Source organism: Ptychodera flava, chromosome 21 (assembly GCF_041260155.1).
Source record: "Ptychodera flava strain L36383 chromosome 21, AS_Pfla_20210202, whole genome shotgun sequence".
In the NCBI taxonomy this organism is placed as follows: domain Eukaryota; kingdom Metazoa; phylum Hemichordata; class Enteropneusta; family Ptychoderidae; genus Ptychodera; species Ptychodera flava.
Genome location: NC_091948.1, coordinates 13,700,946 through 13,724,644, shown reverse-complemented (window position 1 = coordinate 13,724,644; position 23,699 = coordinate 13,700,946). Strand labels below are relative to the sequence as shown.

The 23,699-nt window shown below is 37.9% G+C and overlaps 1 protein-coding gene across 1 annotated transcript in view; it reads left to right on the top strand.

Annotated features, from left to right (window-relative positions):
• The first annotated feature begins 6,271 nt into the window (after positions 1 to 6,271).
• Positions 6,272 to 23,699, top strand: part of LOC139121473 (uncharacterized) — a 67,968-nt gene continuing 50,540 nt past the window's right edge. The window contains exons 1-4 of the mRNA XM_070686373.1: positions 6,272 to 6,568; positions 7,049 to 7,094; positions 13,637 to 13,810; positions 19,560 to 19,823. Of these exons, the coding sequence (XP_070542474.1) occupies positions 6,389 to 6,568; positions 7,049 to 7,094; positions 13,637 to 13,810; positions 19,560 to 19,823 (664 nt within the window). The 5' untranslated portion in view covers positions 6,272 to 6,388. The remainder of the gene's footprint in view (positions 6,569 to 7,048; positions 7,095 to 13,636; positions 13,811 to 19,559; positions 19,824 to 23,699) is intronic.

The following is a 23,699-nucleotide window of genomic DNA, read 5'->3' as shown; positions in this document are numbered from 1 at the left end:
TAAAAAGTTCCTTGCGTCTGGTAAGAATAAGGAATCTCTGCTACTCTTTCTGTTTGAATCATGGAAAGAATGCCTGCAGGGTATCACCATGCATGTTACCAAGGGTGAGCTTTGCTACAGATTGCGTTCAGCAAATGGTGTCATGGATGTAACTGAAGTACCAGAACTGCAGTGTGACCATGAAGAAGCTGACACGCGACTACTACTTCATGCTGAACATGCATCACGTGTTGGGGAGGCAGACAACATTGTCATTCGCAGTCCCGATACAGATGTCTTCATGTTAGCTGTGATTTGTGCTCATCACTTACAGGGCCAGCTGATATTACATCAAACCAGCGAAAATGGTCAGATAATACACATCAACAAGGTAGTAGAGGCATTGGGAGACAGAACTGCACAAGCTCTTGTTGGTCTTCATGAATTCTCAGGTTGTGACAGTGTAAGTGCTTTCAAAGGCAAGGGCAAGAAGAAGATTGCAAATATGTTGCTGGCCAATGATAAATATACAAGTACATTCCAACAACTTGGGGCAGCATGGACACTTTCTGATGAACTGTTCACACAAATAGAATCATTTGTGTGTGATGTGTATGGCCAAATTAGGTGCAGTGATGTAAATGCAGCAAGATACAATTGCTTTCGTCTTGGTTCACAAAATGATGGTGCCCTTCCTCCTAACAGGGACAGTCTGAAATTGCATACACAGCGTGCAAACTACCAAACAGCAATTTACAGGCGATGTTTGCAGGCCAAAATGGATGCACCAAGTCCACATGGACATGGATGGATACTGCAAGACTCAGATGTATCAATCCATATCCAGTGGATGACACTTCCCCCTGCTCCAATTTTGTAAGCTGTAAATGCAAAAAGTCTGGATGCTCGTCAAGATGTTCTTGTAGAGAGGTGGACCTGCTATGCACAGAGTTATGTCAATGTGTTTCATGTTCAAACTCACAGAACGATGAGGAAAGTGGACTAGGAGATGACAGCGCTTCAGACATTGACAGTGACTATGAATGAACTGATAGATTGCCTTTGAAAAATAAAACAACATTCGATATTAATTTACTGTCTTTGATGATCTTCAATAATGTTAACTGGTTACATGGTTAAAAAGTAATGAGCATTTCATGTTTTTGCACGGGAAAAGAACTGATTTTAGTTCTGTAGACTCGGTACATGAACTCCAACAATGAACATAAAATAGAATGCATTGACGTGACCATCTTAATTGTGACAGAAAAAAATCAATTTTTGATCAAAAATACATGTTTAAAGTGTAAAATTCTGAAAAGAAAATCACCTGCTAACAATTTTAAATAGACAATTCAAATATCTCTTTCAGTTACATTGTACACAATACATTGGCACATGTATCTTAATTTTGGGGTAAAAACGTATAAATAAATAGTTTTTAGTACAATATTCTAAATTGTGTTGTCTAGATTTACATTGCCAGTGAGTAGATTTGATATTACAGAATGAAATACTGGTTATTAAGTTAAAGGCAATGCACCTGTGCTGATATCTACAATTTTGGGAAAAAACAATAAAATTTCAAGTTATTGGTAGAATTTTTGGTTTCTTGTCAATATTTCACATTTCCAAGATATTTTCGTTAATATCCAGTAAACAACATTCAGAAAAAAATCAATACATGTGAAGGATAACACACTTGCATGGATCTCCCTTGTTTTAGGAAAATATGTTAAAAAAGCATATTTTTTGGTCAAAAATCTCCCTTGTGACCGTATTCTTATAGGTTAAGTATCTCTTTTCTTTATACACACACTATTAACAAATATTTGAAGCTCATACCAAGTATCTCAGAGACCCTATACAACGAAATGCTATTTCTAGAGCCCTTTTCAGGGTTTGGCCCACAGACTATAAAGCAGATGTGTATTTACAGGAGAAAACAATTCCAGACATCAAAGCACAGGCTGAAATGAAATGTCAAGTAAACGGCTTCCCCTTCTCTGCCTCAGGTCTAATGTATGCAAAGAATAAGTGGTAAATAGTTGATCCAAGGCCTACAGCGTCATCACTCAATACAGAAAAGATAGACAAGACCAAAAGGCCATGTCGCCATCACCCAAAATGAAAATATATTTCAGTATACACAAGTTTTGCACAACATCTTTTTATAGAATGTGGATTTAATTATTTTTAAGTAGAGTGATGCAGATTGGAGAACATTATTGAAAGCATTGGTGTTTTCTGTGATAAAAACATGGGATTTCAGATACTACCTGCAAATTTTGAAATACGAACGGATGTGAGAAGAAATAACCTTACACGCCAACGATTTCTGTCACACATTCGCCTTGGGCTCGTGTTTGACAGAAGTCCTCTAACAAATGTGCAAGATTTGATCTCAGCCTTTTCGGATGTGAAATTATATTATTCTCCATGCATACACGCTAGGCAGCGTGGATCATAAACCACGTCCGCTAGCTAAGGCTGCACTGATTCACAAACACCTGGGGGATCAAAGTGACTCTTTTCGACTAAAAATTCGTTAGCAGCTCATAAGGCAAGCTGTTAATGAGTTATTTGGTTAGGGTGATAAGCTCAAATGTTGGGTGATCGGTAGAAAAAAAACTAATGCAGGAGATTAAGGAGGGTACTATTTTCTTTAAAATACTATAAACAGATAGCAACGTAAAGTAATAGGTACACGCATGACACAGATAAAGCTTGTAAAATATGAAAGTTCAATACATCACATTTACTCCTAAACAAATATTGCCGGCAATATCCTATGCCGTAACCTTCCGTACCCGTTGCCATTGCAATGTGGGGCTTGTTCTTCTCAATAGCGGCAGATTCTTGCGGTTCCTCGTATAGAGACAGAAAAATGGGCTTTGTGTAAGTTTACAAGCGCATGTGAAACATTTATTGGCCTGATGGATTGAACCCATACAATGACATTGCATACATCAAAATTAAACATTTTGTATCACTCACGGTGAAATGGATATAGAAGGTATGCATAACGACATGACGTCAGTGATATCTCCTCAAACCGAGCTAGCCCAACCATACCGAGCTAGGTCACTATAAAAGTAGTATTTGCATCATGAGGTATTGTCCGGTATTGTCGGGTATTGTCCTCACGCTACGCGTCTCGGACAATACCGAATCGTACGATGTACTCTGACATAAATCGCGGTAATTTTGGGAATAACCTAATTATTAAACACCTTTTAGATCCAATTTTACCAGAAAAAAATCGAAATTAGGGCGTTTTAGGATGTCCGTCGCGCACTGCACTGAGCGAGCGCGAACAGACAGGGAACGCGTTCACCGCGTCCGCTGAGCGCATACACGGTCCGCACTAGACTCTCCACAGTCGCTGTGCCTTGTTTTGTGCGCGCCCACGGTGCATGCCTGCATTCGAAGGCTACGCTGTGCAGCTGTGAGCACGCGCTGCCAGACACAGCGACTGTCCGTTCTTGCAAGGGTATGAATATTCATAAGGGTAGTGACCTCAAAAGAAACACCTATCTAACTGGGTGGAGAGAATATATACTAGTAGCCGGTAGACCTATGTACGTGATATGTTTTTATTTTTCATTTTTCATTTTATTTTGCTATGCTACTTGTCATTTTTGTTTTGATTAACGTCTGTGTGGAGTTCTATAAAGTACCCGGATCAGGCAGAAATCCGACCGGTCGCTTGCAAGAACGTCCAGACCCTGGGATTCGCGTCGCGTCTCTGAAGGGTGCGCGCGTGTTCCAACAGGGAAGAACGTGAATCGCAGGTTCTCTGCCAGACACGGTCCGCGCAGAACGAAATTTCAACCCGCGCAGCGCAGTGCACGTTGTAGAATTTGTAGGTCAGTGGCATAATTTCACTCAAATTCACAGGTTTTGTAATGAACATCATTTATTGCGTGAAGTAATGAATGTTTCGAAGTATATTTATTTGTAAAAAATGTAAAATCGTCTCTCGTTTTTCCTGTGTTGACGTAAAGGTGTTATGAGGTCAAGGTCAAATACCGTCCAATAACGCCTGAAGTTATTGTACTCCGCGTCAAAGTTATTGGACTCCCCGTCCTCTGATACTTAGGGGTTATTACACGAAGTTTTGGCGATACCGCGTCGTATCGCCCAAACTTCGTGAAATAACCCCTTCATCATACATGCATGCTTTGGTTATGACTGTTTTCCTACAGACGCTCCGAAATTAGCGACGAAATCAACTTGAAATCGACCTTGCTTCCTCCAGGCTGAACTTATAAAAAGTTGGTTGCTAAGCAGCGATGACAACCGTATCACTTTTTGATATTATTCCGCTATTGGACCATTCCACTTTAAAGGAGGGTTTATGGAGCACTTTTAAAGCGAACAATTTAAATATTACGATGTCGACACATGTTTTCACAATTTGAAGATTTATTTTTAGTTTAAAATGACGGTGGATGTAAAACATAGTCTGGAGTGTGTAAGTGTGTTTTCGTGTTTTGATACATAACCTCATTCCTGCGTGAAAGTTATGCGCCAAAACCGGGTCAAAATACTCGGGCCACGCCAGCGTTCGATTTCAAACTTGATCGAGTATGAACAGCTGAAAGCATAGAGTTAGAGCAAGAAGCCAGCTCTGCGACATCTGTGAATGCACAGTGGATATAATACCCGTACCAGTCAGTTTATCCCGAAGAATTACACATGTCTCCAGACGTCAAATATGCCGAATTTACCATCTTAGTGAGCGGATTAGGGAAAACATAAAGTGAGTACACTGTAAGCTGTTATAACTCGTTCGTGATTTTGTTGCTGTACGAATAAAATATTTCAAAGGTATTTCCGTCGTCTGTTCGTATATTTTCGTACCTGGCTTGCCTAAATAGAACTAAACTTCCTTCAACAACCTAAACGAAAGTTTAACTTTCCCTAGATCTTACATTGTATCTGAAACCCGCACCACACCGGTGCCACCAGACACGATCATGACCTGTGAATCAGTAACAGGTACAAAACTGGAAATATTATGTGCACCTTCAACCTTGTCTGTCGCGAGTATTTTCAGTGCAGTTGGGTTTTTGTGGCTCAATTACGGCTGTAAACGATGTAATTCACCACCCAGATACTTAAGCTCATCAACAGGAAACTTGTCGTAAAGCGGTTCTTATCATGATGCACTCACTGTCAACAGTAGCAGCGTTGACGACATGAAAACACTGCACTGTACATGGGACCGGCCGTGAACGATGACAGGTGTCGGCAAATTATACAAATTTTCAATGCGTTTCTTTGTATGTTTTTGGTACAGCTGTACTTGTGCCTAAGTGCAATGCCCATGAAGTGTCTGCGAACAACAAAATTTTGACCATAATCATAATGACGTTTCGGATTGTCATTTGTCTTATTCGCTCAGCTGTTCTATATGTAGGCCAACGAAGGTCATGCATACCAGCGAAGGTCAAGCGTACGCGTCGCTTTAAGTAGTTCGGTAACAGTGAAAAAATAATTCGTATTTTCACTAGTAAAAATATGAGTTCATATCAGTACCGTCTGAACAACAGAAGAATGGCAATACAGGCATAGCATGTATGATACCGAAACTTTACTGTGCGACGAAATCCCATAGGTTACAGGCGCGGGTGTATAATAATACAGCTTTTTCTGGACTAGCGACTTTTCACATTATAAATAATTCATGACCAGTTTTCTAGTATGCATTTCCGCTTAAAATCCTGTTTATCTGCCCTTGTGTTTTCTTTTTTTATCTTTTCCGTTCTTCAAAGTTGTCTCCTTTGTACATGTGAATGTCTTTGTATTTCTCCATCCTTTGTATCCCCTTCACCTGTCTCGGAACCAGAACATACATTTTGCTGACTGTCTGAGCTGGCCAAGACTAGGAATCCTACGTGAGGCAAAGAAAAATAATTTTGTTTCTGCTTCATTCACTGTCACGGGTGCCAAATTCACGCGCTTGTTATAAATGAAATGTTATTTTTTGCGATTAACTCTCATAAGATGAACACAAGGGAAACGCTTGACCCCTTTTAGAATCACCCTCGCTATGATTACATCTCATGCATCGCGTAACACGATCTATGCATGCCCTCTTTTCAGACACTTGTGTTGTACTCCTAGCGTTCGTAAGACATTTTCACTTGTTCCTATTCAAGGGCCACTGTATTAATGACCTCTGCCTCATGCATGTACACACTTGTTATCGCCAAGACATTATAGTCGTAAAATAAAAATTGGCTTTATGCCATTTCCGGGTATATTGCGAAAACTGACACAGTACGTCTGTGTCGAGAGAGCTGAGTGTACGACGAAACGAACTGCTGCCTTCAATTTCGGTTAAATTGATACAGCACTTATGTAGATTTAAACGAACTTGAAGATTGGACTAAAAGTCAACATGCTGCGAGGGATTCACTTGATTTTCACTGTCACAGTAGTACTATTGAGCATCAATCATGCCACCTTTGGTGCAGTTACGCAGAAGAGTGTAGATCTTGACTTAAAAGCAGCAGTATTTTCTACAGATGCTGAAGTTTTCGACGGCAGGAAAGTAGAAATCGGCAACGACGACTTGGAGGTATGTATGAAATTCATAATATTCAAATCGTCCCTAGCATCACATAGTGCCTTCCCAAACACTCGGAAATTCTTTGTTAAAACTGGCAAGTAGTAGATCATGAAACGTTCTTGAGGCGATCGTAGGATCTAGGAGAGCTAAGGACAAATACATTTTAATGAAAAATAAAACTCTAGCGTACAATTTAATTTCATTCTGACCTATGTACCATCATATTGGTACATGTATAATATCAGTATTCTGTCAAGCTATCTACATATTTTTGTAACAGTATGCGGTGTTTTGCTAGGGTATATGTGGACGATAATAGCTATGTCTACTGCCACTATAGCAACGGACACAAACAAGGAAACGCTTTGATATAAATACTGTAAGTTTATGTTCCTGTACCCTTAACTTTGAGAGTAATGCAGGTTTCAAAAAATAGGTATTGAATGAGCGACATTTAATTTGAAATCATTTTTTATATACTAAATTCAGGGAAAAAGTAAAGAACTGAAGAAAAGGGACGTGTATGAAACATGCGGTAAGGTAGAATATTGATATGTATATCTTAGAAATTAAGAAACTTTGAGATACAACTTGACTATAGCTCATTCAGTATAAACATTTATAATACATGCTATGCCTGTATTGCTATTCTTCTATTGTTCAGACGGTACTGATATGACTAGTTAAAATACGAATTATATTTTCACTGTAACCGAACTACTTACAGCGACGCGTACGCGTGACCTTCGCTGGTATGCATGACCTTCGTTGGTATATGTACATATAAAACAGCTGAGCGAATAAGACAATAAATGACAATCCGAAACGTCATTATGATTATGGTCAAATTCTGTTGTTTGCAGTCACTTCATGGGCATTGTACTTAGGCACAAGTGCAGTTGTACCAAAAACATACAAACAAACGTATTGAAAATCTGTATAATTTGCCGACACCTGTCATCGTTTACGGCCGGTCCCGTGGCGGTGTAGTGTTTTCATGTCGTCTACGCTGCTGAAGATTACACGTAAGATATCGGTTGACAGTGCATCATGATAGAACCGCTTTACGACAAGTTTCCTGTTGATGAGCTTAAGTATCTGGGCGGTGAATTACATCGTTTACAGCCGTAAATGAGCCACAAAAATCCAACCGCACTGAAAATACTCGCGACAGACTAGGTTGAAGGTGCACATAATATTTCCGATTTGTACCTGTCAGTGAGATTCACAGGTCATGATCGTGTCTGGTGGCACCGGTGCGGTGCGGGTTTCAGATACAATGTAAGATCTAGGGAAAGTCAAACTTTCGCTTAGGTTGTTAAAGGAAGTTTAGTTCTATTTAGGCAAGCCAGGAACGAAAATATACGAACAGACGACGGAAATACCTTTAAAATGTTTTATTCGTACAGCAACAAAATCACGAACGAGTTACGACACTACAGCTTCAGAGCTTACAGTGTACTCACTTCATGTTTTCCATAATCCGCTTACTAAGATGGTGAATTCGGCATATTTGACGTCTGAGGACATGTGTAATTCTTCGAGATAAACTTACTGGTACGGGTATTATATTCACCGTGCATTCATAGATGTCGCAGAGCTGCTTGCTCCATGTTCTCAGCTGTTCATACTCGATCGAGTTTGAAATCGAACGCTGACGTGGCGCGAGTATTTTGACCAGAGTTTGGCGGCCTCATAACTTTCACCCACGGAGGAGGTTATGTATCAAAACATGAAAACACATCCATTTTACAAACTTGCGCCTATCCAACGTCATTTTGAACTAAAAATAAATCTTCTTCAAATTTAAAAACCTGTGTCGACATCGTAACATTTACGTTGTTTGCTTTAAAAGTACTTCATAAATCCTCCTTTGAAGTGGAATGGTCCAATAGCGGAATAATATCAAAAAGTGATACGGTTGTCATCATTCCTTAGCAACCAACTTTTTATAAGTTCAGCCTGGAGGAAGCAAGGTCGATTTCAAGTTGATTTCGTCGCTAATTTCAGAGCGTCTGTAGGAAAACAGTCATAACCAAAGCATGCATGTATGATAAATGGGTTATTACACGCAGTTTGGGCGATACCGCGTCGTTCGAGTGATGTGTCCGTATTTTGACGAGTTGCGTCAGTAATAACCCCTAAGTATTACTTTGTATTTGAAGGAATAGCGTTGATCGCGATTTAGGGTTTGTTAATAAATATAGCTGCACGCGCGCGACTTTCGGACAAATATGCTGAAATTTTTTTTGTTGTGTTGTTGCAGCTTGTATTCTCAGTCATCAATTCATAGTAATAAGTGTGACGCTAAATAGCCATTCTAACACTAGCAGGTTTGTTTTCGTCGTTTATGCGGAAAATGCGGACAAATGTTTATTTATGCATGTTAACGAGAGAGAACAGTGACGTCATTTGCGATCAGCGCTATTATATTTTAAACGCTGATTTTAAAAGTGTGTGAGAATATCTATGTGTATGTACATGTTGTCTTTCCGACATTTTGTGATAAAAAACGCTTTAATACTATAAGTCAGAGAGAGAGAGAGAGAGAGAGAGAGAGAGAGAGAGAGAGAGAGAGAGAGAGAGAGAGAGAGCTATGCAGGCGAGCAATGCCGAGTTATGTTAACAAGCACATAGTTGCTAAGCTAAGTGAGATGATTTGTTCATCGTGTGTAGTTAAGAATAGTCCTGTCACATATCGCTTTGTAATGGCTTATTTTCCCCAATGTCTGTCACTGGTTCTATGAGGTGGTCATCGAAATGAAAACAGCTTTCAAAAGGTAATCTTAAGCTACAAACGCCCCCACTAAGAAACTAAGTATTGCGGTTATCTGTCCCAAGGGCTCACTTTGTGTCAACTCGGACGAACTCTGTTGCAAGGAAGAGCGTACCTGTTTGTGCTTGTAAGTCACCACTGTAGCGTAATAATTATCTGAAGTCAGAAATTCAACGACTGTTACACGCATTTGACGTGCACTAATATACGTGTTACAGCCACTGCATGTCATTTTTATTGAAAAGCTTTTATAGACCAACTTAAACGCGCCGGCCACGCTTCACAGCCCACTATGAAACTGCCGTCTGCTACAAAATCAGTAGGAAGAGTTTTGAGATTTTCATTAAATGTCATCACAGAATGAGTATTAAAACTCCCTGTAATTCAAGATTGTGTAATCGAGACGGCCCAAAACTACAGCAATCAAGGTCATTTCGGCGAGGAAAAGGGTTGCCCGAATACTTTGAAGTTGGCTTTGGTATCGACTAATAGACGGGTGATTGATCACTACTGCCGCCAGATGCCTGTTCGTTTTGTCCATTTTACAACAGAGGAAGTAGGCCACAGCCAAGTCAACCAAAGCATGGATGCCATAAATTTGTTAATAAAGTGTCCATACTGTTTCAAACCCTTGTCAGCTGTGTTCATTTTCGTGCATACCTAAGCCGCTGTATATCATAAATGTAGCCTTGTAAACCGGTAAATTTCGTGATTTTCGTGACAACCAACTACACAAACCATGGTCCATGCACAAACACTGGCGAAGCTCACTAAACTTTGATTAATAACGACGTTAGATGTGCGTACTTATAGAAATGAGTAATAGTATGAAACTGCCGTCTTCTACAAAATCAGTAGGAAGAGTTTTGAGATTTTTATTAAATGTCATCACAGAATGAGTATTAAAACTCCCTGTAATTCAAGATTGTGTAATCGAGACGGCCCAAAACTACAGCAATCAAGGTCATTTCGGCGAGGAAAAGGTTGGGGTTGCCCGAATACTTTGAAGTTGGCTTTGGTATCGACTAATAGACGGGTGATTGATCACTACTGCCGCCAGATGCCTGTTCGTTTTGTCCATTTTACAACAGAGGAAGTAGGCCACAGCCAAGTCAACCAAAGCATGGATGCCATAAATTTGTTAATAAAGTGTCCATACTGTTTCAAACCCTTGTCAGCTGTGTTCATTTTCGTGCATACCTAAGCCGCTGTATATCATAAATGTAGCCTTGTAAACCGGTAAATTTCGTGATTTTCGTGACAACCAACTACACAAACCATGGTCCATGCACAAACACTGGGCGAAGCTCACTAAACTTTGATTAATAACGACGTTAGATGTGCGTACTTATAGAAATGAGGTAAAAGGTTACTTTCTGAAAGGGGCGATAATTTATTGTTTTAGGGTCAGAGTTAGGATTGGGGGCTTGGAAACTTAGGGGGAAATGATTGAAAAGAAAGGTCCCAAGTTCACGATATTCACTAAATTCCCTCTTCCCTCTATAACTTGTAAAAAGGAGATGCAATGCTACATATTAAGGTTAGGGTGGTAATGCATTGCAGGTAATGGTTGATTTATACTCTTCATTTGTATTGACTTTAAATTAAGGGAGCGTTCAGTTATTATGCCCGGGGGTGGGCCGGCAAATTCTTCCTTCGCATCAGAAGAAAAGAAGGGAAACCCAAAATGTCTAAATAAAATTTAGACATTTTTGGTTCCCTTATATATTAATTTTTGGCCTTGCATTTATTTCTTTTTTTATTTTTGTTGATTTTGATCATTGCCATGTTTGCTGTGAAGGCTTATTATTTCACTATTTTTGTTCTTTATTTTGTTTTCAATGCCGTGTTTTTGTGCAGGTTTGTTATCGATTAAATGTACTTTCATATTATTTGTCGCATTTGCAAAGATACTCTAACGTGGTTGTTGAGAATGTCATATATGTTGAATACTTCATGTTTGATATTAATTAGTGAAAATACTCTGCAGTTTGCAGTTTTGTTCAGAACGTTCAGAAATTTAACACTACGTGTTCAACCAACGTTCAATTTTTGAACACACGTGTGCAGATTTTGAACACTATGTGTTCATCAAACATTATATTGAACACATGGTGTTCCATATCCGAACACACGTTGCACATAAAATGTGTTCAAAAAATTGAACGCATTTACGCATTCGAAGGGCTGTAACACTTTTTGGACGCATGGACGCCGTTCAACGATAAGTGTGTTAAAGGATTGAACACATGATATTCACTTGTTGAACAAATTAAATTTTGTAAATTAAATATCGTTTTTTTCCGTACAATGATTTCCCTATGGAGACGGTAATGACAGTGAAGACATATATCAAGAAATACTGCACAAAATTTCATGAAACCTTTCACAGATGACAATTTAAGAACATTATGATGATACTGTGTGTGTCATAGGTGTCATATCAATTATCTTCTCATTTGCATATTTAATGAACTTTTGTTATAAGTGAGATAACTCTGAAATTCCAGCACCAAACTTGATGATACTTGCAACAAATATTGATCTGATATCTGTCTAATTATACTTAGAACCATTAGGCAGTGTCAAGTTAATAAATAGCTCATTTGCATATTTTATGAAGGTTTGTAATTAGTCATATAACTCCGATATAACTTCACCAAATGTGATGAAATCTGCTGCACATACCGATCAGACTGATATTTAACTGTAGTGTAAAGCATTTAGTAGTGTGAAATTAATTAAGGGTTCATTTGCATATTTAATGAACTTTGTAATTAGGTATATAAATCTGAAACTACGGCACCCAAGTCAGTGAAATTTGGTACAGATATTGTTTAGATAAATATCTAATTGTACTGAGGAGTGTTTGGCAGTGTCAAGTTAACAAATAGGTCATTTGCATATTTTATGAAGTTTTGTAATTAGTGATATAACTCCAAAATAGCTGCACCAAATGTGATGAAATTTGCTGCAGATACCGATTCGACAGATATCTAATTGTGGTGTAGAGCATTTAGTAGTATAAAGTTAATTAGGGGTTCATTTGCATATTTAATGAACTTTGTAATTAGTGATATTACTCCAAAATTGCAGCGTTAAATTTGATTAAACTTGTTACATATGTTGATCTGATAAATATCCAATTGTACTGAGAAGCATTGAACAGTGTCAAGTTAAAAATTAGCTCATTTGCATATTTCATGAAGTCTTATAATTAGTCATATAACTCCGAAATAACTGCATTAAATGTGATGAAAACTGCTGCACATACTGATACGACATATATCTAACTGTGTTGTAAAGCATTTAGTAGTATAAAGTTAATTAAGGGGTCATTTGCATATGTAATAAACTTTGCAATTAGGTATATTACTCTGAAATTTCGGCACCAAAATTTTGTAAAACGTGCTACAGATATTGATTCGATAAATAGATAATTGTGCTATGAATCATTGAACAGTGTCAAGTTAATTTAGGGTTTATTTGCATATTTAATGAACTTTGTAATTAGTGACATTACTCTAAAATTACAGCATTAAATTAAATAAAACGTACTGCAAATGTTGATCTGATGGATATCTAATTGTCCCATAAAGCACAGAGTAGTGTCAAGTTAATTAACAGCTCATTTGCATATTAATTAAAGTTTTGTAATTAGTGAGTACTGTGCGAAGTTGGAAAAAACCTGCTACATATAGTGATAACATATATCTCATTGTTCTGTGAAGCGTACTTCTATTGATAAACCTGTTGTAAAACACGTGAGCATATTCAGTTCATATCTGGTTAGTTATTGGTGTCATTGGTTTTTGTGTCATTTGTAAATGTTCGTATTATTTGAGCCTCTAAATTTTACTGTGCTATTATTCACGTATTAGCGTTGTTACATAAGTCTGTATCTTAGTTTCAACACCTTGTTTAATCCAATATTTCCATTTCAACTCGTTCTACTCCATTCGTTGTTCTCTTATTTGTTAATTGTCAATATATATCTGAATAAAAGAACTTTTTGTTTAATAAAGTAAAGTTGATGGGGACTCTGGTCGAGAACACTTCATCGTCAACTGTTTGTGTACATGGGACATAAAAAAGTGGAACAACATTATTCGGTCAGTGAATCATCCATTTTGGAATTGGATATGACTCTGTCTCACTGATTTTGACTACTTGCTAACATTTGACCGGTATCTCTAGTAGTTCTTGAGTTCAAGTATCTGAAGAACCGTGACTTCTTTATACGCTCAGCAAAGAGGCTTTGACTAGTAACGTTTATTCATGCACATTTTTCTGCTTTGCAGGGAAAACCTGTCCCATTTGGGATCCCGATGAGCAAGATCCTTATAGATTGTATGACTTCAAAGCTAAAGGCGCAAAAGTGTACATTTGGTCCCTATTTAACAAAGACACAAGAGATTTACTAAATCTGCTCGAGCAAAGTTACAGAGATATCAAAGCAGAATTAAGGAAAGAAGGTAGGTAGTCATACTTGGTAATAAGCTTTGAATGTGTTAAATTAGTTTACTTTCCTAGATTGTAATCGGTGCAAACGCAACACAATATCTACAACAGTTTAGAGTCGTAGGAAGCAATTCTCTATGGAAGGGGGTAATGCGAACACAATTGGAACTATTTTGTGATTATAAGATGAACAGTAAAAGTCACAGAATATGCTCTCAAAGACAGGGTTTACTCGAAGCATTTAGTAATCATCGATTTTCCTAGTGAAAATATCAAAACTGTGATTATCGAATTAAATGTTAAAGTAGTATAAAAAATTGTAGTATTTAAAGCCATCTGCTTTTCAAAAATTGTAAATTTATCCTTTTTGACAATTTTTTTAAGGATATTTCATATCACTGATACACATTCTTCAAAATGTCAAGAATTAAAGGTCAAAACTTGATGATTGCTGTATTGTTTAGAGGACCTGGATGCATTTGAAGCATTCGGGATCATATCTGATTAGTACTTTACTGTTTCAAAGTGACTCTCTAGGCCAGTCTGTAAAAACTGTTTAGGGGTCATATCTAAGTGGTCCCTTTAAAAGATTAAGGGACACATCAGGGTGGTCCCCGAAAGATTCAAGGACCCATCTGGGCGGTCCCTGAAAGTTTCAAGGTCACATAAGGATAGTCTTTGAAAGATTCAGGGGCACCTCAGGTTGGTCCCTGAAAGTTTCAAGGACTCATCCGGGTGGTCCCTGAAAGTTTCAAGGGTCACATCAGAGTGGTCTCTAAAAGATCCAGGGACACATCAGGGTGGTCCCTGAATGTTTCAAGGACTCGTCTTGCAATGGCGGTCTTTGAAAAATTCAAGGTCACATTAGGATAGTCCTTGAAAGATTCAGGGACACCTCAGGTTGGTCCCTGAAAGTTTCAAGGACTCATAGTCTTAGTCATGTTCATGCTACGATCACAGTTGCTGACATCATTGTCGAGATCGGGAACAGCACTGTCAGTGTCACTTCACAAAGGACCATGGTAACAGACATCAAATTCATCGGCGATATCCAGTATTCCATTGCTTTCGATGTAGTCCTGTCATTAAATAATTGGGGTACTGGACGTCCTACATTAAGAATCGGCAACCTTTCCCGACGAAGGAATTAATGCAGTGGACAAAATTCATTCGAACATCGCGCCGTTTACACACTCGACTTCAAACAATGCAGAGCCTCACAACAATGTGACCCGTGACCTTTACTATGTTAATTAGCAAGAACTATATTAGTTGGTGTACGATTCGGTGTCTCACTTAACGAGAAAAGTATCATTGACTACATCTCCAAATTAATCATGAAGACTGTAACATACAACCACAGTATTTTAAACGATGGGAACACTTTACAGCATAAAAGAGCAATATGTACCTTACCCAGGACCGTACACAATCGCGCGGTGCGCCCTAGGTGCCCCTGTAGGTTAAAATGGAATATGCCATCATGAAATGATTGTTTGCGAATAATTGTTTACTGTTCAGACGAGCGGCGCGTCGGCTGGCGACAGCATACTTCAACGAGCGAGTACGTTACCATTAATCGCCATGACTGCTCGTCTAAGTCGACTGAAGGTTCAGCCACTGCCCAGTTCATCACATTTATGCCGGGGAGAACATGCCTTGTAGATCTCGTTGCATGATAAATACGCAAAGACGTGTTTCGGAGCCGGCCGACCAATCACACATGGGAGCAATGAGGACGCCGTGTTAAGCCATTACATAATCTTAACTTCGACCGTCATGAATATTGACGCTGTATGTGCAGGAAGTTGGACCACATCTTTTCAGCCTGTCAGCTTTACCAAGTAGGATGCTTGTGAATGCAAAAGCTGACGAGCGAAGGTCACATCAGGATAGTCCTTGAAAGGTTCAGGTCTCATCTGGGTGGTCCCTGAAAGTTACAAAGACTCATCCGGGTGGTCCCTGAAAGTTTCAAGGACTCATCTGGGTGGTCCCTGAAAGTTTCAAGGTCATGTCAGTGTGGTCTCTAAAAGATGTAGGGTCTCCTCGGAGTGGTCCCTGAAAGCTGCAAAGACATCTCTGTACAGTACCTAAAAATTCCAGACAAAAACTGTTGGTTTTGGCCGTTAATATTTTAAGGTTTCAACAAACAGATGATATTGATTACAAAAATAGTTCACTTTTAATAGAAGGGCTGAAATAGTTCAGTGATTTTTTAAAATTTTCCAGCATTAATTAGCACACTCACAAGAAAAGGGTAGTTTGTTCAAATTTACCAGGTCTCATTTCCTTGTATATGAAATAAACAAATGTACAAGTCATTTTCTTAACAGCTACCAAATCATTTGGAAGAGAGGTCACCAATAAACATACGCTACAGCAGAACTGATTTGGATAGAGGTAGAAGGCCATTTTCCCATCGAAACTTTAAAATTTTATCATGCATCGTTCGGTGAAAATAGCAAATGCCTACAAATCAACCTTGGAAAGGGAATTTGTATTTTCACTTAAACCTAAACTAAATTGACAAGTCAGTTACATTTAATGGGTTCTCCTTTCCTGAGAGTGCAGAAAGCTAGACAAAAATATAAAATTTGTTAGAGATGTATTTGATAATTGTGAAATTAACTATAATTTATTTCATTTTGCCCTCGTCTTCACACAAAAACACTGTTAGATTGATGATTTTTAAACAGATTATAACAAAATGCTCAAGATCTTATAGTCACAAAAAAGTTCCAGTTGTGTTTGTAACGTACTTTATGTTGGTAGTTGAATCACGATATAAATTTAAAATGAATAAATTAAATTCACGAATAAATTCAAATAATTAAAATAGGATGAAATAGGTGAAAATAAAGTGAAAAGTATTATAATTAAATCTTCACTATCCTTGACGTTCGCCAATTTTCTCAGTAGTGTATTATGTGTATTAAATCTAGCTTCCCGTTGAATTCCCTACCGCATGATGACATACCCACATTCGCTTGTGGGTCCTCGTACGGCTATGTTCACAAATAACGGTGGGGAGGGGGGGGGGCTGGAGGAATTGTGATGGAAATTTTTTTTTTCAAATCCCCCCTCGATACCCTCAAAATTTTCGAGTCTATATGATCAAATATTTTCAAGTTCCCCAATTATAATAAAGCCATACATAGGGATGCACGCAATTAAGAAAAAATAAATATGTATTGCATAGTTCTGCTCACAGATGTTCAACAATACCTATTATTCGCAGTTTATGGAGCCATATTCCTAAGGAAAGTTCTCAAATTGATACATTTTTAAACACATCAGTGAACTTTCTCTTTATTTATCAGCCAAAGCCGACATAAATTAATCCAACTCGATCTGACCAGGCCAACGGCACCTACTGAAGAGCATAAAAAATGAGATCATGAGAGGATATTCAATTTGTTAATTCCTGGCTATATTATATTATATGCTACTTATAAGTTTTACAAATGTGACAATTCTGGAAGGTTAAAATGTTCCATCAAATAAACGTGTAATCTCTGAAATGTTTGGTGTAATTATGGTAAAATTAAAATAATTCACACATTTTTTCAGAAATTAGAGTCTTAACTGTACAAATATTTACTTTTGTGTTATTGTACGATGAGAATGTGAAAATTTAGAAAATCAAGCAAGGTGACCCCATCTTTTCTCTTTAATATTTGATCATTCTTATATGCCTATCAAAAATCCCTGATAACTTTCAAGTCTCCAGGTCTTTCTGGCTTGATCTTGAGTACAAGTATGTTTCACTGTCATGAGCGTCACATGACCCGAGCTCTTCTTCAGCTACTTCATAGTCAGAGCTATCTCTGTCACTGCCGGTATGCAGTGACAATGACACTGCCCGTGAGCAATAGCAGGGCAGTAGCTGTATTAACTTTGATAATTTTGACAAAAAGTTTGTGCAGTTAATACAACTGCATTCTTGTTCTACTTCCTACAGCGTGTTGAACTGTCCAGTATTAAGCTTGCTAACACAGCCCGTGAATATGTACCCGGCATTTGTATAATTGACAAGTTATTTTCAGTCTTGCCTCTCATTCAATTATCACCCAATATTCATATATGTAGGCTTTTGTCAACAAACAGAAAATTGTGAGTTTCACCATGCTATAGGGAGGCAGAAACTATATTTGATATATTGCATAGAAATATTTATAAAAAATTACCAACAGTTGCAGCATCTGCCCCAATACTAGGCTTACTTATTTGTTTTTGTTTTTTTTTCTACAAAAATTCATTCATTTTTAGATTTTTTTTAACAAAACATTTTCAGGTCCCCCACAAGGCAGAGCAAGACTCTCAAGTCCTCCCTTCACTACCCCAAAAATTTTCGAATCCTCCCTAAATTCCTCCAGCCCCCCTAGCTGGTTTTTTTTTGTGAACACAGTCTGAGAATAAAAAAGAGAAAAAGCGTGGAAACAGACTGTTTGCTTCTGACAACAGCTAAAGTATATTCGAAAGTAGTGGTGCTGTGATTGGCCATCTACTGTCAGTCCGCTATTGGTTGAAATATTTATCGAGTATGCTGATTGAGCCGTGGAGTGTACGACAGATGTTGTTAAAAAGGGCCCCTTTGAAATCGTACGCAAATGCACAGAGGGTCACTTTTGACGCTAAGAGGATAGCAGGTATGAATTTAGAGATGCAGTTGAAGCCTGAATGATGCCAGTTTATTCAATAAATTGTGCCTTTTTGCGAGCGAAATTATCCGTCTCTGATGTGTGTATCGAAGCCATTCTCTTACCGTGACAATATTGAACTATCAAAGTATGTTTTGTCTCTCAAACACTTGAACTGGGGCTTTGATGTACCACATGATGGTCAATTATTGCCAAAGCATTGAGTTTTTCAAACATAAGAACATGATGTAATCTTCGTATATCAGATAAGCTACACAAAATCAATGCTGAGAAATCTACGCTGTTAAGCAAACGCCCTGGGTTGGTTTAAGAGTGTAGCCACAAAAACAAATCAATATTGTACATTGAATTTCAATATTTGAAAACCATAGAAGACTATATTCTAATGGTATGGCCCAAATGGGAGTAAGGACGTTAGGAAAAGTTAGGCTTAATCAAATGACAGATATAATTACATTTACTTTAAGTAATTTGCATGCATACAGACACAGGCACAGACACAAGCACGCACACAAACACATACACACCCACACACACACTGTTCCCAGCTCTGCTGATTTTTACCAAATTTCGCCTCTTTCTACTGTGATAGTCAGCCCAAACTCTCCCGATCGCAAGATCATTGTGCTGTTTAGCTACGGAGACTGAGGTAGTCGTTAGTAAGTCGAGGGCAGTGCAACGTGAAATTATATTCTGTGAGGACCTCCGCTCAGGTAGGCTTGTTGTCAAGCTACCGTAGAGTTAAGTTCAGTGGTTCGGGTGGAGAGTTTTATCACAATGGTGGCAGTCGTTGGATTCTCGAAGCTCATTTTGCCTTCCTTTGAGGGGGACTTCAAAATTATAGCAAGTCAGAAGGGGTAACATAAACCAATTTTGAGTTTGTTAGAGTCTATTTGAAAAAATCTTAGAACGTTTTTGGAACCCCCCCCCCCCGACGTGTTTGTGAAGGCAGCCTTACACCTGACTTTATATCTTGGTCTCCATCTGAGTACGTGTCTTATTGGTTCAAGCTTTCAAGTTTCCAAGCACTGCAGTGAAAGCTAATCTAGTACTGTTCCCAGACTCCTCTTTTACAATTTGTCATTTCACACTCCCTTAACAGGCCAACTTGATATGGTATCGTTACACGCGTGTACAAATGCACTGTGGATGTACCGTGCAGTATTCACCTACGATACAGAAACTGCCAAAGGAATTGGAGATGCCCAACAAAGAACTAGCATCATGTCCTTTGGCGTGAAAGTCCGTAATCTCCGCAATCTATGCATTGGGCGGTGTTTGGCAATGAAGGAAACTGACGAGCGTGATGTTGATGTTGTCATGAGAGCTCTACAGGCTGGAATACTGCAAACTGAAAATTTCGCAGGTTAGTCCAATGCTTATTTCTTCATGCATTTCATACAAGATAATACCATTAAAGAAAACATAATTGGATTATGTTTTAGCAAAGCTTGCTTTATCAGAGCTTGTACGTAAACTAGTCAGTTTTAATGTAGTGACCTCAAACATTTATACATAACCACTTACAACAATTGGAGATTGTTTTAATAAAATAACAGTAACCTTTATTTGATTCTTGGTTTGAGTTTTTTGTGTGATCGAACCAGAAATAATCTTCGTCAGAACAATAACATGATATTCACAAAAAAATTCGGCACTCTATAAATGCATTCAATTATGGAAAGCCATAATTTACGTGAACAACATCATATTGTAAGTATTATTGTCATCATGTCTATTTGTTGCTTAAAGCGTTTGCTATATTGTCCTGGGAATTTAACATGTTATCCAGGGCAAGCAGAATGTTGTCCTTGGCATTCACAACATTTTGATAGGCATTAACCAAATTGTCCTAGGAATTTACAGTGTTGTCCTAGGCATTGACTATGTTGTCCGGGGTATTTAAATGTTGTCCTAGGCATTAAGCAGCTTTGCACAGTTTGCACATTGTTGAGTGAACTTTCATAAGTAGGGTTACATATCTTGATTGACAAGACCAAAGTTGATGAAACTGTCTGTGTACACGGAAGATAGTATGATTACACAACATTATCAAAAGTCATTAAGCATTTTACTTCAGCTGATCACTAATTTGCGTACTGAGCAAACTTTCCAAATTAAGGATATATCTGGATTAGCATGATCAAAGTTGACGAAACTCGCTATGCATATTTGAGATACACTGATATAACAATCATGAAAGTTGTTTTAGCTGTATTAGCTGTGGCATACTTTGAAAAGGATATCACAGGAAAATTGAAAGAGTACAAAGTGCATTTATACGCAATAAATGGCGATGTCTACCGGGGATGACTACCTCTTTGACAATCGGTCACATCACCAGTTCGGCAATATGTTGTCTCACGCTACTCGTATTGTGCTATGATGGATGGACATTTTATCAGCGGCCTTAGTAATGGTACCGCGTGGACCAGTTTGATTAGAGGTGGGTAGATCTTATACGTTATCGTATTAGGGTCGTTTTTTCAGTGCGGTCCTCGTAGTGCGGCAAGGACGGCATAAAAACAAAAGACCGTAATACGATAATTTAAAAGACCGACCAATCTCTTCATCGGATTTAAATAAGATTGCGCGTGGACAAATACTAATTTCTTTATTTACTCCGATCCGATCGTTTCAAGTTCTGTCACAATTTGCATTCGATATCCTTTGCTCAGAGTTTATCCACAGTGAAATCAACGGCCCTTTCGCGTTTCATTTTTCAGAAACTGATTGAGCGACACGGCCAGCGAGACTGTTACAGTTAAACTTTCTCTCAGTGTACACGTAAGGAGCGTGACTGCTAGTTTACCGGAAGGTCAATGGTTAGCACGACGAAACCAAATTCTAATAACGGGAGGGAATCGAGTAGGCATTTCATGAAAAATCCTGAAAAGTATACTTTTATGTTTATTTTATTCCTAGTTAGAGTAAATGTAGAAATAAAGCGTTATATGATGGCCCGTAGAAATTATATGTTTACATAAATATGATTCCAAATTTATTTTCACAAATCCGTCGGAAAGCCTCTTTGTAAAATTGAATAACTACAGTCCTAAGTTTTTCAGTGAGTCGTCAATTCTGTTCCTTGTATATGGAAAGTGAGACGGTTACATCATGTACATAGTTTTGTGTACATCAGAAACAATCACAATCGCGACCATGGATGTTCAACCACAACTCCACTTGTTGATCTGTATTACTGATTGTATAGAGAAGATTTTTCCCGTGATTAGATTTTTTAATGAAGCAGCGATAAATTCTTCCGTACCTGAAACTTATAAATTATCGATGCTAGTAAGTACCGTACACAAGAGAATTATTTTAACGATGCGACTAAGGTTAAAGGGTCAATTTTAGCATTTTTTGGACACCGTGGCGCAAACTTAGCGCCCAAGGTGTCCTATGTCGCCGCAATATCTGTGTGTTTGTCCGTAGACGGATATTGTTCCACTCATAACTTAAGAACCGTTAGGTCTAATATCATGTAATTTGGTATGTAGGATTTTCACGATAAGATTTAGATCTGATTAGATTTTATTGGATGTGGCTTGTAAATTAATTGGTTATTAACATATTTTTTATGAATTTTGTAATTAGGTCATATGTCAATAAGTCCTGAACAAAATGTGATATGACTTTGCACATACTTTCAATACCCTAAAGAACAAGTATGCTGAAAGTTTAGTGGGTTTGGCTTGATTAATTCTCATTTGCATATTTAATAAATCTGTGTATTAAGGCTATATTCAAGAATTTCTCAAACAGATCTACATTAAGAACGGCTGTACAGAATTGGATGAGATTTGTTACAAATGGAAATCATACAAGGATTTATCCGCCATGAAAGAAATAACGGTGTGACATGAAAGTTAATTGCTAATTTGCATGTTTAGTAAAGTTTCCTAACTAGGGATATATATCTTGATTACCTCGACCAAAGTTGCTAAATCTTGCTATGTACATGGAAGATATAATGCTACGACATTATTGAAAGTCATAAAGCATTTTTACTTTAGCTAAGTCATATTTGCATATTTAATGAATTTTTCTAATTAGGTACATATATCTTGATCGACTCGACCAAAGTTGACGAAACTTGCTATGTACATTATTGAAAGTCATTAAGCATTTTTAATTCAGCCAATTCCCAATTTGCTTATTTAATGAACTTTCCTAATTAGGGTTATATATCTTGATTGACTTGACCTAAGTAGACGAAACTTGTTCTGTACAATGAAGAAACTATATTGATCAAAAGTTTAGATTTTTAAGATTTAGATTTATTTATTTTTTTAATCTATATTTTAACTCGATAACTCCATAGGTGAAACACCTCTTTTCGTTGAGGTCGAGTACTTCTAAATACCCATAACCAACAACCCTAATGGAGCACAGAGAAGTAAAGTGCCTTGCTCTTTACGCCTTTTAATTACTAGGTTGCATATTCAACGAACTTTTCTAATTAGAGAAATATATCCAGATAGGCTAAATCAAAGTTGACAAATTTTGCTATGTACATGGCAGATACCATGATATAATATTACCAAAAGTCAATAGTGTAACCTCTGTTCAGTTTGGTTGAGCCGTGCCAGCACATTTATCACTAATGTGTTTTTTCATAATTAAGCCATTTCTCAAATTTATTCAAGCCAACATTATGGTTCTATGATATACTTTGATAATCCTATAATATTAAGTGCTTGGAGTGTTTGGTTGGATTTGATTTTCTTTGCCACTGCACTGTCTCCCTGATACATACAGATTGGCCACAGTGTCCACTCAAGTCTCACTTTGATTCTTTTATTTCAAATTTCAAACCACTGACACGTGGTCTTTCTGTTGGCGAAATGTGTTGGGTCACATCGTACCGGGAAATTCCTGAAATATGACGAAAATGGCAAATTATCATCTACACCGCGTGCAATTATTTTTCTTTTGTCTTAACGGTCTCGGATTACCGACTATGACATCTTTGATAAACATGCAGAGATCAATAGTCTTTGCGGTATAGTGCGCATGCGCTAACATCTACGCAATAAGTGTTCTGAACTCGTCCGGTTCACAATCACTGCGACCTGGACGTCTCGTTTTACGTCCATGTGATGCATAAGCAAACCTTTCTGATATCAAGCAGACAATTTTTACGTTCATGAGCAGATTAACGCTGGCACTCGCCCTCAGTATCGTCGAAAACACAAGCGAGGGCTACAAAAGCCAAGCAGAAAACGACCAAAATGTG